At 36.8% G+C, this 15,322-nt stretch overlaps 1 protein-coding gene across 3 annotated transcripts in view; it reads right to left on the reverse strand.

Moving 5' to 3' along the window:
- Positions 1-6,164: 6,164 nt before the first annotated feature.
- LOC114462795 (neuronal acetylcholine receptor subunit non-alpha-3-like) overlaps positions 6,165-15,322 on the reverse strand; it is a 31,006-nt gene continuing 21,848 nt past the window's right edge. The window contains exons 3-8 of one of the 3 annotated variants that reach the window (XM_028445800.1): positions 15,086-15,121; positions 11,870-11,979; positions 11,288-11,801; positions 10,724-10,914; positions 8,931-9,156; positions 6,165-6,522 (exon numbers count right to left, since the gene is read on the reverse strand). In XM_028445800.1, the coding sequence (XP_028301601.1) occupies positions 6,391-6,522; positions 8,931-9,156; positions 10,724-10,914; positions 11,288-11,801; positions 11,870-11,979; positions 15,086-15,121 (1,209 nt within the window). In that variant the 3' untranslated portion in view covers positions 6,165-6,390. Of the gene's footprint in view, positions 6,523-8,930; positions 9,157-10,723; positions 10,915-11,287; positions 11,802-11,869; positions 11,980-15,085; positions 15,131-15,322 lie in introns of all 3 variants that reach the window. The other 2 variants (XM_028445790.1, XM_028445810.1) reach the window with 2 other exon arrangements.

The following is a 15,322-nucleotide window of genomic DNA, read 5'->3' on the forward strand; positions in this document are numbered from 1 at the left end:
CCAAAAGTGGCACATATTGTACAGCTGTTTGTTAATAAATGTGTCTGGGTGGCATTTTGATTCATCCAATTTAACCCAGAACTGTCTTTCTGGTCGGATTTTATTTTAATTAAAATTATTGATATTTATATGGTATATCACCATTTTGAGAAAGAAATATCTATATATGAGTTTTGGTCCAGTCAGAAAAATTGTATTAGAGGAGATGATGATTAGCATTATTAGCTTAATCATTTCTACCCTCTGTTTCCCAACACCATGTCACACTTTCTTAACTTCACCCATTGTTTTCCCCTACAATCCATCTGTCACAGCCACTCAGCCGTTTCTCTCTCCTAGAGCTTCTCTCATGTCTTTTCTCTTGATTGCTGCGGTCCTCCTGCTGCTCTGCCTGCCAGCCTCACATACTCTGATGTCCTCAGAACATCACGAGCTCCCAAAGCGTTTCACCTCAATCGCCATCCATCACCCTCCCTCCCATCCCGTCTGGACTCAGGGTTGTGCACATACGTTTCTTGCCATCGGCTCACAATAAATAAAAATCCTGTTGGTTGAGCGTCCAGGACAGGGGCTGCAGTTGGTACTCATTGTGTACTTGTGATTGTGTGCTTGTGCACTTGTTTATTCATGCAATCCTCTATATGCATTGCATTGTGTACTCCTGTCAAAGCTAAAGAAATTGCTGCCTCTGCTTCCAACATGTATTAACATATTGCTTCCTCGCCTTCAGGTTAAGCTATAAATATCGGATCATATAAGCACCCTAAACCAGCCCATGTAGAATCATCAGACAAAGGAGTGGACATGGGAACATGCTCTGTATTAATGCTGCTGGAGACGATCTTGTGTCGTCTTCATAGATCAATAAATCAAAGATAAGTTGCTTTAGAATATCAGCTGAAATATCAGCTTGAAAGTTTGTCTTGATCTCCACTGTAAACACCTGTTGACATTGACAAAAAAGTTTTACGCATTGTATAGTGGGATGAGTCCTGTAGACCAGTGGTTTCCAACCAGGGGTACGTGTACCCCTAGGGGCACTTGAACACATTGCAGGGGGTACTTGGAAACATTGATTAATTCTATATACAAGCTCATCAAACATCTTTTCTACCCGTTGACAATAAGCGGCATCAATCAAATAAACAATATTGCCTTGAAATCCTATTAAATTGTTACTGTTATGCACATTACATTACTAGAAATTGAGCTAAATATATTCTCTGCGATACGATGATTGTAAGGCACAAAATTGATATTTAGCGTGAGTTAAACGTACAGGTTGACATTTTCAAGCTGTAGGAGATTTCAGAGGCCAACATGTAAATAAAAGAAGAAAGGTTACTAAATTGGAGTGACGAAGGGGTTCTAATCTGAAGAGAGGCCTTGGGGGGTACATGAGACAGAAAAGGTTGGGATGGATGCATAGAAGTGTTTTTAATTCATTAATCTTGTGATTTCTTGTGTTGGCCCCCCGTGACTTCCCAACACATATCTGGTGTTTTCACAAACTAAAAGACAATTACAGAAAAACAGTGGCGGATGTTTATTTTGAGGCTTGCGTGAAAAGAGCCGAATCCGAAATATAAATTGAATGTCTCGCAGAGTGAGGTGATATCATGGGGAGTACTGGGAACAAACTAGAACAAAAATGTGTCAAGGAAATCAATGTCTTCCTTGTCTGGCAAAGAAACAAGAAATCACAGTAAGAATGAAGAAAAAACACTTCTATGCATCCGTCTACAGGACTCCACATCCCACAATGCAATGCGCAAAACCTTTATAACTCAAAATATCAATAAGTGTTTACAGTGGAGATAAAAACAATCTTCTGAGCGGCAATTTCAACCTTCTACATCTTTTTTTCGAGCAAATTATCTTTAAGTCATTAATATATGAGGCCTACTTTATGTCTTTATCTGATAAATGCCCTCTCTATCATTTTTTTGTTTTGTTTTTTAATGTTGATAAGTTCAATTTTCTCACCATGTTGAAGTAACTGTGTCGTTTTCTACAACTTCCACTTTTCTCTCACAAAAATTTCATTGTCTTTATTATTTTCATATTTGGCAACACGGACATCAGCTCACGGATGTGAACATCTGATGTGGGAGGGAGTGAACACTGCTCAACATTTGTTCAAGTTTACAAAGTATGAGGCAAAACGAAGTTACTAAAAGTTTCAAAATTAAATGTTGTAGAGAAATAGTATTGACGTCTTTGCATTTCTGTGCCACTTCAAGCTGAGGTGTATTGACTGCTTCATATGATATTCATTTAATGCGATATACATTTTTACCTAAATTTGAGTGTTGGGTCTTTTGCATGCTTGAACATGTTTTCACAATTAAACCCAGCCACCACAGAAGTACAGTTGCTGGAGTGATATATTGAGCCGGAAACCAAGGAGGTTCCTTGGTCCCAGACTAGCCGCGGCTGTATATCATAAATGTGTCCGATTTCGACTCCAGTTCTTTGACAAATAGGATTTTTTTTAATTTTTTTAGCCAGCTTTAGGTCCACAGTAAACATGTGTTGCTTCTTCTATTTGTGCCAAAGCTAAAGCTTTATTTAGACACCACATGTTGGTTTCAGGTTTCTCGTCAGAACATGTGTGTGTTCTCTTTCTTCAAAGATTCAAGATTCAAAGTGTTTATTGTCATATGTGCAGTTAGAAACACGTTTCCCTGTACAATGAAATTCTTACTTTGCCGACCGCCAGTGAATGCCTACGTAATAAAAGAATAAAATCAAAAGGTATAAGAACTATAATAACTAACAGTGGCATGCTATAAAATATAAAATACAAATATATTAACTATACAGAAAGTAGAGTTGCTATATACAATGGTATGTGCAAAGGCTGTTTCTTGTTTTCCCTTAGAGTAGCGTTTGGCTTTGCTGCTCTCAGACCTTTCCATGGAGGGTCTAATTCAGACACTCTTCTTCACTTTGTATTAATAAAATGTTATGTTTATATCAAGAAGGTGTCCGCTGAGAATTCTTCACATCAACATTTAGATGTAGGGAAACCCAACACAAAGCCAAAACATGTTGGGATACATATTGATTTATGTAAGAATATAGAGTTAAACATACACTGAAATCTTCTCATGAATTCAGCATTTTTATTTGAGCTTTCATGTATTTACTTTGGGTTTGTTCAGTCAGTCAATGCAGGCACAGCCTATGAGTAGATAATCCCTTTAACTTTCCTATTTTTTCCTCCTCTTCAGGATCTAAAAGTGACCTTTTTTTGAACAAACACCCTCATCTCACGACAGAAGAGACAAGAAAAAAGGTTTTTTTGAAATTTGAGAGGCAGAACCACTGCTTTTAAGGCTGAGGTGAACAGATAAGTGTGTTCTTTTCACAATGTTTTAATGCAGCTGTCACATAGACACGAGCTCAGACTGATGAGTGGAGCTCAGAGTAATACCACAGGTGAGTAATCAGAATACTTCAGTCCTTTTCAGTGCAGCCAATCTGAATAGTCAACACATCAACTGATTTGTCCCTGAACCTGTGAATCAGGACCTTGCAACTAGAACCTGTCCTGTAATTTCTCCCTGATGTACAACCCAGAGATGCTTCATTAACAATTCATGTCCGACTGACCTTGCACAGATTCCCTATATCAGCCTTTCAATCCTGATAAGCTTCAGTACACAGCGGTGATAACAGACGTGAAGCAGAAAATTGACTTAATGCTTCTTATGCCAAGAATTTCCCTCGAGATCTCCCAGATTCAATCTTTCCTTGGTCACAGTTTTATTATTAATAAGCAAACAAACACTTATATTAAATACAAGAGACTACAGTGGCAGTTTAGGAGCTGTTGGTTTCATAGCAGGAGCTTTATCTTAAAAAGAAACATGAGTATGAAAGGTATGAAGTTTAAGAACATAGGGAACAGATATATATATATATATATATATTCAGTGACTAAAGGTCACTGGATTGTGTTTGGGTTGTTTTGTCCAAAGTTTAGAGTCTGTTTAAAGGTTTAGGGGTAAATGTGCTTAAACATATTTTTTTTTCTATAAATCTGTTTACTCAGTGCATCGTGTAAATCTTTCATTTTTGTCTTTTTAACTTGATAATGTAAATATTATGACAAATATTATTCATTATATGGTATTAAACTCATTCCACAAGTTGTAATTTTTAATTATGGTTCAACTTCCTGTGTTTAATTATAGTTTCACTAAATGCTTCACTTTCCATTTGTACATAAGTAACTCTGAAATGGAACAAATCTCCACCTTTGGCCTTTCAAAACAAGAGTCCTAGATATAAATAACAACTATCGATTCTTGGAGTTTCATCCACAGCAAATGTATTTCATACTCTTTACCTTCTGCTGTTTATGTTTTCACTTTGACTATAGAACTATTCAAGTAGATTAATCACTCATTACTTCCTCTTCTAAAAACAGGAAATTGTGTTTGCAATCATATTTTTCACAGCAACTGCAGGAATAAGTGGATTCTAGATTCACATTACCTATTGCATGTTTTTGGAGTCGTGTATTTTTTGTTGTGTTTTGTACTTTTTTGTAATTTTGTGCATAATTTTGTGTGCTTTTGAAGTGAATTTGTGTGTTTTTGTTAGTTGTGGAGTCATGGATATGCATAGTTGTCATATTATATTTTGTAATTTTGTGGGTTTTTAAACTGACTGCTTTTTTTTCTATTTTGTGGATATTTGTTAACCTTTTCTGTTATTGTGTTTTTTGTTGTCTTGTGGAGTCAAACATCATTTTGTTTTATGTTTTTTGTAATTTTGTGGGTTTTTAAGTCAGTACAGGATTTTTTGAGTTGTCATGTGTTTTCTTTGAGTAATTTTGTGTAATTTTGTACGATTGTGGTTGAGGTAGTTTCAACATTTACAGTGACGTGCAGTCAGTGTAGGCTGTGCCTACCCAACGGTGAATTGCAATGAATGAAATATTCAATTTGATCATTTGTTTTCATTTCAATATATTTATAATTTATTTTTGAATTTCCCATAGCCTACAATACCTATAAATTGAAAGTGTCAGCATTTTGTGCTTTTCATAGCCCAAATGACTCAACACCGCTATTTCCTGGTACGGCAGAGATGTTGCAGTCATTTTACTCCTGCGCTGTATTACATGAAGGCCACACCCTCTCCTGAAGGCACACTGCTGCTCTGCCCCTCATATCAGTGTTTTATTGTGTTCCCCAATATGAAACCCATTTACGTAAAAAGTCAGCTCTCTACGCTGCCTTTGGACGTAACTGTGCCATGCTAAATGCTATACGTACGTTCACCTGATACGTTCTCTAGCTAGTGGGCGGGATAACACTACTATCAGGATTACAGCGCTAGAGACAATAAAGAAGATTTCTTTTGAGGAAAAACAACAGCTTTTAAAAGATGGGAGACCAACATCTGAGCTACCAGACATTTAGCAAAGGTAAGGTCAGAAAATTGCTCGTATTTGCCACAGTGAATGGTAAAAAAGGAAGGATTGGCTTTGTGGATGCTCCTCACTGAGGCTGTTCTGAGTTGTCATTTTCTCCATGTTTCCAACACAAACAACGAATGCACTGCCGTATCATGAGATATATCTTGTTGGGAGAGTATGGAGGCTGCTATTGAATAATTGTTTAAGTTTCTTTAATGGTGTTTTACACTTGCCAGCCGAAACATATGAAATCGTCAATGGTGTCGACGTTGGTGGTCTCGATTTGCAACGCCCAGCCTACCCAACCCTAGTGTTCACGACACGTCACTGCTCAACCGTTAGCGATTCATATGGGAAAACATCCCATTGTCCATCCAGGTGTTTCCAATGGGTTTATTATACATTATTGAGAGCTTCCTCTCTTTGAGTTTGGATTGCATTTTTTACTCATTGTAATTATTTGGAGTTTTATTTTTTTAAGTTATTACTTTATCATTTATTTCCCAGATTTGCTATTAGCTAACAGTGGGTTCACATGAATATTAAAACTGAATGCACACCGCCATCTGGTGGTAGGAAACGTTAAAACACATTGAAGGTCAATTAATACCAACAGCAAATATCATTTAAAAAAATAAGCTTTTTGATGATAAAGAAATAACTTGGTGTGATTGACACTTTATTTGTCAGATACATTTTTTTGTCTCAAAAACTGAAATGTCAGACAGAGTTGGGGCTTCTTAATATTTTTAATCATTGTACAGGTAACATTGTGCATGTGAAGCATTTAAAACATTTTTTACACAAGTATTTACAATGTGACATCATAGGAGCAACTTGAACTTGCTTGGTGCTGTTGTACCTTAGATGTACAACAATAGATTATATTGTTATAATGTTTTATTAGGAGTAATCGTTTCTTTTAAGATGAAGGGTGGAGGAAAAATACATGTTTTTTAAGGCGTGCTGAAGTATTCCTGTAGAGCAGGAGTGAAGATGAGAACAGTTCCCAGGATGGAGACAGTGAGGAAGGCCCAGAGAAAGATCCGGTCCAGCACCTGGGCCACAAACTTCCAGTCTTGAACCACCTAGAGAGAGAGAGAGAGAGAGAGAGAGAGACAAAGAGAAAGAGAAAGAGAGAGAAAGAGACAGACACGTCAGAAAACAGACTAGACTGGCTTATTGGTTGTAAGATGAAAACTTACCAGTTTCACTCAGCTTTTAACATTTAACCATCCACTCATTCGTGCCTGTTTCCTGCCTTTTTATTACTGATGTTATTTATTTTATATGATTTCATCACCGTATTTGCTGTTTTTTAACCTATGAGGCGTCTGAGTTTCTTGAAAAGTGCTTTTAAATAAAATGCATTATTATTATTTGACCATTTAAATCCCAAACCATTTTCCTGTGAGTTAACTTCATTTATTTTCTAAACTTAAATCACATTTCAAGAGTGTTATTTGCATATTATCGTTTGACTAAAATGTTAAATGTTTAACTTGTGAGTTAAACATTTTTTAATAAAATTGCAGTTCATTTAAAAAAAAAAAACTACATTTGTTGAGGAAATCAAACTTTCCTGTTTTTTTTTTTTTTTTTTACAATAATTGATGAGATTCATGTATGGTAGATGATTAAGGACATTCCAGTCTCCAATTCCTTAGACTTCATTGTTTCCACTGTGAGGCCTTTTATACACAGATGTGTGTCATTCCTAATCATGTCCAGTGAATTGAATCCAACACAAGTGGCCTTCATTCAAGTTGTAAAAGACAATCAATGATGGAAATTAGATGCACCAGAGCTTAAAACGGCTGGAAACCAAATATTTGATCAGATAAACACATAATATAGGCCTCAGATTAATAAACTGAAGATCATTTGCTTAAAAAAAGGTGTAAAAAGTTGAAATTGTTGATTGAAAGTTTGTTAAACTATGTTTATTGACAGTTGAGTCTCATATAAGCATTTTGAATTTATCCTTACCGTGATTTATTGTGTTTGCCCCAAAAAACTCAAAACCACAGTCACTTCCCAACACATTTCTGCTTTTTCCATAGACTGGAAGTTGAAAGAAAACAATGACAGATGTTTTTTTTTTATACGCTGAAAGATCTGAATGTGGCTATAATTGAATGTCTTGCAGATTGACAGATGACATAATATACTGGCTACAAACCAGGAAAAAAATGGTGTCAAGCCAACTACTGCCCTCCTTTTTGGATGAAGAAATCAAGGTAAGAATGAAGTAGCAACACTTCTACAGGACTCCACATCCCACAATGCAGTGCAGGAAACTTTTCTGACAATGTCAAGAGGGTGTTTACAGTGGTGATCAAAACAAACTTTTGAGTGTAAATTTTAACATTTTGCATGTTTTTTTTGGAGAAATAATCTTAAGATTTAATAACCTACTACTCATACTGTCTACTGTCAAAATGAGTATGTAGTACGTTCACATTAGATAGTATAAAAATATTGAATACATGATAAATACCAGATCATACTATATGGGGACATTTTCAAAGTATGCACGGTGGGCACACTAGTCATACTCAACCGTCCCATGATGCATTGCGAGCGGAATGTCAAATCGTCCTGGGACCGGCTTCAAGATAAAATTCAAACATCCCCTTTTCAAAATAAAAGCATCTCTTCTTGTCTTTCATTAGTTTTTTAAGGCCTTTCTAAATAGGGCTCTTGTTTTGTAGTTAACAGGAAGTTATGTCAGTAGCACAATGACAGGTCTCTGAAATTCTCCGAAATGTAGGCATGAAATGTGTTTTATGGATCAAATGAGCACATGTTGATCTTCTACTTGGTCACTTTCTCACTTAAAATGTTTTCAGAACTTTCAAAGATGGGAAATCAGCAGAGATATTTAGCCTCAGTGTTCCTCAGGTTTTTATCGTTGTAGGTTCTAAATGCATCTTGGGAAACTTGGAAGAATACTTCAGTGGGAACGCTCATCACCCTAAACATACTAGACAGTATATACTCATTGAGTTAGTAGTGTATAGTATGGAGTGTGCCACTTTAAACACAGCCTATGTCTTCATCTAATAAAACAGTTTCCTGCAGTTTAAGTGTTTTTTGAATTTGGGAACCACTGGCCTAAACCAACTAGGGCTGGGCGATATGAACCAAAACTCATATCTCAATATTTATTCTCAAAATGGCGATATACGATATATAGCTCAATAACTTCAATTTGAATAAAGTCTTACCAGACAGACGATTCTGGGTTAAAATTGCTTATGCAAAATGCCACAGAGGCACATTTATTAACAAACAGCAGCACAATAAGAAACATTCAGAAATCCATCTAACTGTTCTTTTGATGCTGTTCTGAGAAGTAGCAAAAGCAGACTCCTAAAACAAGCATTTTGAGGCAAAATAAGCTATAAAAATAGGCAATATTTTAATTATCTATATTGCCAAAATAGAAAACTCTTGAATCTCGATATATCGCCCAAACCTAAAACCAACCCACCTCTCGTATGAAGTGCTCCTTCTTTATGTGACAGCTGATGTAGCGAACAGAGTTCTTGGCCTTCTCCAGCATTGCCAGCCACGCCTGACTCTCATCTTCCTTCCCTCCGAGCGGACATCTCTGCTGAGCGCCGCTGTGGGCGGAGCCTGGGCCTCCCCTTCTTCCACCAGTAGCCCTAGAAGCTTTCCCCTCTGGGCTCATCATGTCACTATCTGGGTAATGATACCTGGGGAGAATGACCACTGTTATTTACAATTTTAGAATTTAACTTTTCAACAAATAAGAAGACCTAAAAAATGACAGGTTTAACTTTTAATCCCAGTTTCCCATACAAAGCTTAAATAAAACCAGGACTAGACAAATCTGGATTAACTTAATCCACTTGTAAACCGAATAACTATGTGCACATGGTACAAAGGTAAGGGTGTTCTGAAAACCTGGGGTGGATTATTTCTAATATAAATTTTAGCTGTGTGTGTGTGGCACAGGAGTTTGACCAATGATCAAGCATGGAGAAACGGAAAAGAAAGCATTCCAAAAACTTTTGTGAATGTGAGAAGATGCTTTTGAAGGAAATAATTTCCACACATGCGCTCCACTAGCCCTCTGGTGTGGATATGGGCTTTGTTGTAGCATTGCTGCTCAGCTCTGACTGGATGCAGATAAGGAGTGTAAGTAGAAGTCCACTGTGTTCTCCTGCTTCATCCTTGAGTCATGTGTTGAACCACTCCAATGTGCAACAATGTTGGACAACTGCATATCAGGAGTGCAGACACCTTGTGCATTTATAGAAAACCAGTTTTTACGATTTCTGTACAGTTCAGCATCTTCTGTTGAAGGACACTTAATGGGTACACAACATCCATCAATACAGCCAACGACTCCAGGGAAGCTCCCATGATCATAGAACTGTATCTTGTAGGTGGTCTGATCAACAGCATCTGGGAACTTGATGTAATCCTTCCTCAGTTCACATATTACTTAGCAGACTATGTGCACTATTTTGCAGACAATTGATTCACCTATACCACACAAATCTGCTGTTTCACGGTGGAAAGTTCCACATGCCAAAAACCTCAAGGTGATAAGTACTTGTAAGGGAGGGTATAGGAGTTCCCTTTACCAAGTCACATGAAAGCTTTGTCTGAAGAAAACTAATGATTTCCGCTGCATTGTCTTTGTACTTACAAAAACGATCACGGAAATCTGTATCATCAAATTCATTAATTCATTAAGCGGTTTACTTCTGTCTGAGAAATCTGACTTCTGGTCTTGGTGGTGGACTTTCAGCATCATTGATGTCGTCAAGGTAATCCATTATCACCATGCACAGTGAAGCATTCAGCTTTTAGTCTGAAGTTAAGCCTGCCCCGAGCCAGACTTAATTTAAGTCTCAATTTAGACCTGGATTAGCTGTAGTCTTTTCTTCTAGACAGGTGATTATTTAACTCAAGACTAGGACTAGACTGAGACTATTTTATTCCATATCTAAGAAAGCTATTTCAATAAATCCTTGATTAAAATGTGAAATAATCGAGAACTAGGTTTAATCTCTGTAGGGGAAACTGTATATACACCTTTATTGATCGCCAGAAGGGAAATTCACATTTGCAGCAACGCAGTATAAGAAGAATAACAAAAAAAAATACTAACAAAAGATAATAGTGCCAAATGTAAAATCTAGGGAATAAATCAATTAGAAACAAAAAACAAGAGCAGAAAAAAAAACAGCAAATAGCAATGGATTTTCCCCTTACAACAAGTTGAAAAGAATTTGAAGAAGTTGTCGTTACCTGTCGGTGTGTCCTCTCATACACAACAGTCTGGGCAACCTCTGAAGGAACAGGCTCTTTACCCAGGGGGCCATGGGGTGGTACGTGGCAGAGGAGCGATGGTGGACGTTAATCACAAAGACAGTGACTATGATGGAGAAGGTGACAAAGATCATGATGAAGAGCAGATACTCTCCAATCAGCGGGATCACCTGGAGCAGGGAAATCGACTTTTAAATATGGAAAAATACAAAAAAAGGCTTTTTCTGAGTGGGTAAATACTTATTATTAAAATGCTGACAAATTCACAAGAAAAAGAAACAAAAATGACTCCAAAAACAAAACATTACAAAAAAATACACAAAATGACTCCAAATACATAAACAAACAACAAAAAAAATAGAAAATAAATAGACAAAAAGGAAAATATGAAAAAGAAAATAGAAAGACAAAACCCTTTCTTCTTTCCTGTACTAATGCTCAGATCGGTCATTATTCTAAATATTAGTAAATTATTGAGAATTTTTCAAACTTTTACAATCCCTGTTGTGATATAAATTGCTCATCTCTGCTTTCACTCATCACCTTTGAAGATGAAGGGATGATTTCTTCTATGACCAGAAGGAACACAGTGAGCGACACCAGCACGGAGGTGGAAAGAGACAGTTTTTCTCCTTCGTCTGACGGTAAATAAAACACGAGCACGGTGAGGAAGGACAAGCCGAGGCAGGGGATGATGAGGAAGAGGGTGTAGAACAAGGGCAGCCTCTTCAGGATGAAGGAGTAAGTGACGAATGGGTACCAGTATACCCCATCCCGTCTGCTCCCCTTCACTCCTGTGGCATTGAGGATCTCCCACTCGCCATTGTCAAAGAAGTCCTTCCGGTCCACGTAGTGGTCCACCAGCACTAAGTCCACCATGTTTCCATCGTATGTCCACGAGCCAAACTTCATGGAGCAGTTCTGTCTGTCGAAGGGGAAGAAAGTGACGTCCATGGTGCACGAGGACTTGTAGCTGGCGGGTGGGGTCCACGTTATGGTCCCGTCCCAACGTACGATGGCTTTGGTCATCAGGGATCCTTCGAACCGACCGTCAGCGCTGAAAATACAGGATTTTAAAAATAATTCAGGTCACCGCACACCACAGACGTGTTCTGTGTTGCTCACTTTTCATACAGAACGATGTCCGGCAGCCATATGGTCTCTGAGGGAACTCTGATGGAAGTGATGCCTCCGTAATCATCTGGATCCCACTTCAGCTTCACGTCCACCCATTCCTTTACAAAACAGATCAGACACAGATGATAAATGATCAAGTTGGAGGTGCATCAACCAAAACTGGGTCGTTCTGTGTCATTTCAACACATTTTCAGGAAATCCCACAATAGCAGTTTCTACAGCTTGGGTCAAATTAAATTCAAGACTTTTAAATGCCATTTGAAATTAAATTTAAGACCAACTTCACATCAATTACGTAGGGTTATGGTCAATTTTGTTGAACTGGCAGCCCCCAGAAGTAAACACACAAAAATACACAAAATGACAATAAAAGACACAAAAATCTAAAACAATTAAAATCACTCAGAACACACAAGATGATTAAAAAAATAGCCAGAAATCTAAACGACAATAAAAATACAAAATGTAAAAAAAACATTAAGAAAAATCTTCTTTAGACAGGCATTTTTGTTAAATGTACATTTCCCCATGTTGTTGAAAGTTGCTACAAACATGACACGCATTTGCACTACGTCCCACTGCAACCACGTCATTGTTTTGTATTTGGTTCCATTGTCATGATTGTGCAATGTTACGGTAAATTATATTATTATTATATATATATTTATATATTTTTTTTAAACGAATGTTACCATTTACTTTGAAATGTGAGACTAATTACAATCATAAAATCATACTTGTCTTAAAAGTTTAAACGTGAAACATTGATTTAACACATTTTAATGACAATTTAGGCCTTATTTTCACATTCATGAATTTAATGCCTTTTAAGACTTTTTAAGGATCTGCGGGAACCCTGAATAGTTGCACTTCAATTGTTTAGTCTGATTGGATGAATACTTTTTGAGATGAGGCCAATGTCGTGAGGGGAGTGTGTGTCGATTTTAATGTATCCTTATTTTTCTTCCATTTTCAGCTTCTAATATCTCAGAAACTACATCATATGAGAAACTAAAATTTGGTATAGTAATACAGCTCCACCTACTCTCTCAGAATATACAATAAAGACCTGCTATAAATGTTATCTAGTAGACATGTCAGCTCCTCAAATTTGGAAAAGTTTTTGGGCCTTAGCTTATGTCTCAGCGTCCTTTAATTTGATCAGCTTTGAGCTATGAACATTGACTGTTCACATCAATAATGATTAGTCACATATGCATTGGTTCTTGGGTGACAGTCTCTTAAAATTCAATTTTCCATCAATCCATTTTTTTTTTAGCTATTTTCATTTACCTAAAACTGCATGTGGGAATATAAGAACAAATCTGATCTTTGGTTTAATTCATAGTGTAAAGATTAACGTTTCTTAATTTTTTTTTTGTTATGCGACTTCATTTTATTTTGGACCCCAACTTTGAGATTATTTTACTACTCACGGATATGGAAAATCCTTTACGAGGCCATTGTAGCTCGCTTCTGTCTGCGTCTTATAATCATTTATTGTTTATTAGTTTTTCACTAGTAACATAAAAAATATAAAAACCATTGCGTCAGAAAAACATGGGCCATTTGTTGAAATTAGAGGGAATAATCCAACTACCTTTACACAACCACAAGGAAAACGATCATGCATCCAAAGACTCCTACAGATACAATAATTACATTGCTTTCTGGAGTACTGTCTGATACCGATAGTGATCTGATACCATATCAACATAAGTCATACATACTTTTATGACTTATTTTTACAGTGTGGAAGGTTTTAATGAAATAAATTAAAAGTAAATTAGAATACCCTGAAAAATAACCTCAATTATTTTTCAACAAAAACTTATATAGGAAATTTTAAATGTATTTGTTACCATTTGGTGATATCAGAAAGATATCAGATACACCCCAACATGCACGTTTTTATTCTGTGAGAGGTAACTGGAGTATCTCAGCAAAACCCAGAACAAAACAGCCTTTAAAGCTTTAGTGTTTTCTTTGTATGTGTACTTTCAGTTAATTTACACACATCAATACATCCACGCAAGGCCTGGTTTCTCATCGTGCCTGAGTAAAGTCATTCCCAGCATGCCATGCGGCCTCGTGATTAACATTCTGTTGAATATTTCATAGCCCTCAGTAACAGTAATAAATATCCCAAATGCATCCTGCACGCACAGGAGGGATCTTTGTGAGAGCTGCTGTAGAATATCTGTGTGTGTGTGTGTGTGTGATCCTTCAATCATCCATTTCCAAAAACAATGTCTTTATTATCTAAAATGCGTTAATGGACAAAATGTCAGGAAAAAAACATTAAAAAGGGCAGAAAATTGGCAAAAACCTCAGGGTACGAAACATTGCTTTAAATGACACAACTCTGATACTACTGTATAGTGAGATATTTTACATAATTCTGTGAATGAAAGGCATCTTATGAAGTAAACGTTACATTTTAAACACTTCTATAATTAGTTGTTAAAAAAATGATGTTTATACATCAATGTTGCAAATATTTACAATTAAAATACATTATGGATGACGATGAAAGCACACGCTTCGCTAGCGGCAGCTGCTTCTAAGCTAATGTGTCGGTATGTTTTTTGCTACATGGGTTCGCAAGTTTATGGTGTTGCTTGAATAAAAAGAAGCCAAACAATTTCTTTAAAGTGTGTTTTCTCTGTCCAGCTCATTGTCGTTTGGAAGATGAAGGCTCACAAACGGCAGCTTTTAAAGCTTGTACAATTTGCTCGTTATCGGACGCAACACAGTAAAATTAAAAAAAAAGAAAGTGTCTATTTGTACGACTGGCGTAAGGACAACCACCGGTGCTATTAGTACGGTTACCGAAGTACAAGTACGTAGCGTCTTAGGGTTAGGTTTAGGGTAATGTTTAGTCTCAGTCACGCGACCTAAACTGGCCAATGACTGACCTATCACATGACCTAAACTGGCTAAATAGGGGCGCTGCGTACGGATAGAATGTTGGTATGCTGATACGGCAACCGTACGGATAGCCACTGCCTAAGAAAAAACAGCAACACCAAGTGGAGGAGAGGTTAAACTGAATTTACAATTAGTTTAAATCATAACAAAGGCATTATCAAATGTACATCAAATAGGGTAGATATGAATTGATGGCATGCAATTCTTGAGTGTCTAATGAAACATTCTCTACACACTGTTGTATGTACACACACAAAGTTCATTCGTCAATACCTGCCACAGCCAGACATTTGTAGTCATGAGTTGGTTCTTTTCATCCTGTGTGGTAAAAAAAAAAAAAATGCATGAAACTGAGTTCACTTTGTAAAAATCTGTTTAGTGAAAATGATATGATGGGTTAATGATGAAATTAGGACAAAACCAAATAGTTAAGATCCATTAGAAAAAAAGATTTTGGGGTGTGTAGGTTAATTAGCATTTGTGCAACAAAATGAAGCTTTTCAGAATTTA

Source organism: Gouania willdenowi, chromosome 1 (assembly GCF_900634775.1).
Source record: "Gouania willdenowi chromosome 1, fGouWil2.1, whole genome shotgun sequence".
NCBI classification, from domain to species: Eukaryota; Metazoa; Chordata; class Actinopteri; order Blenniiformes; family Gobiesocidae; genus Gouania; species Gouania willdenowi.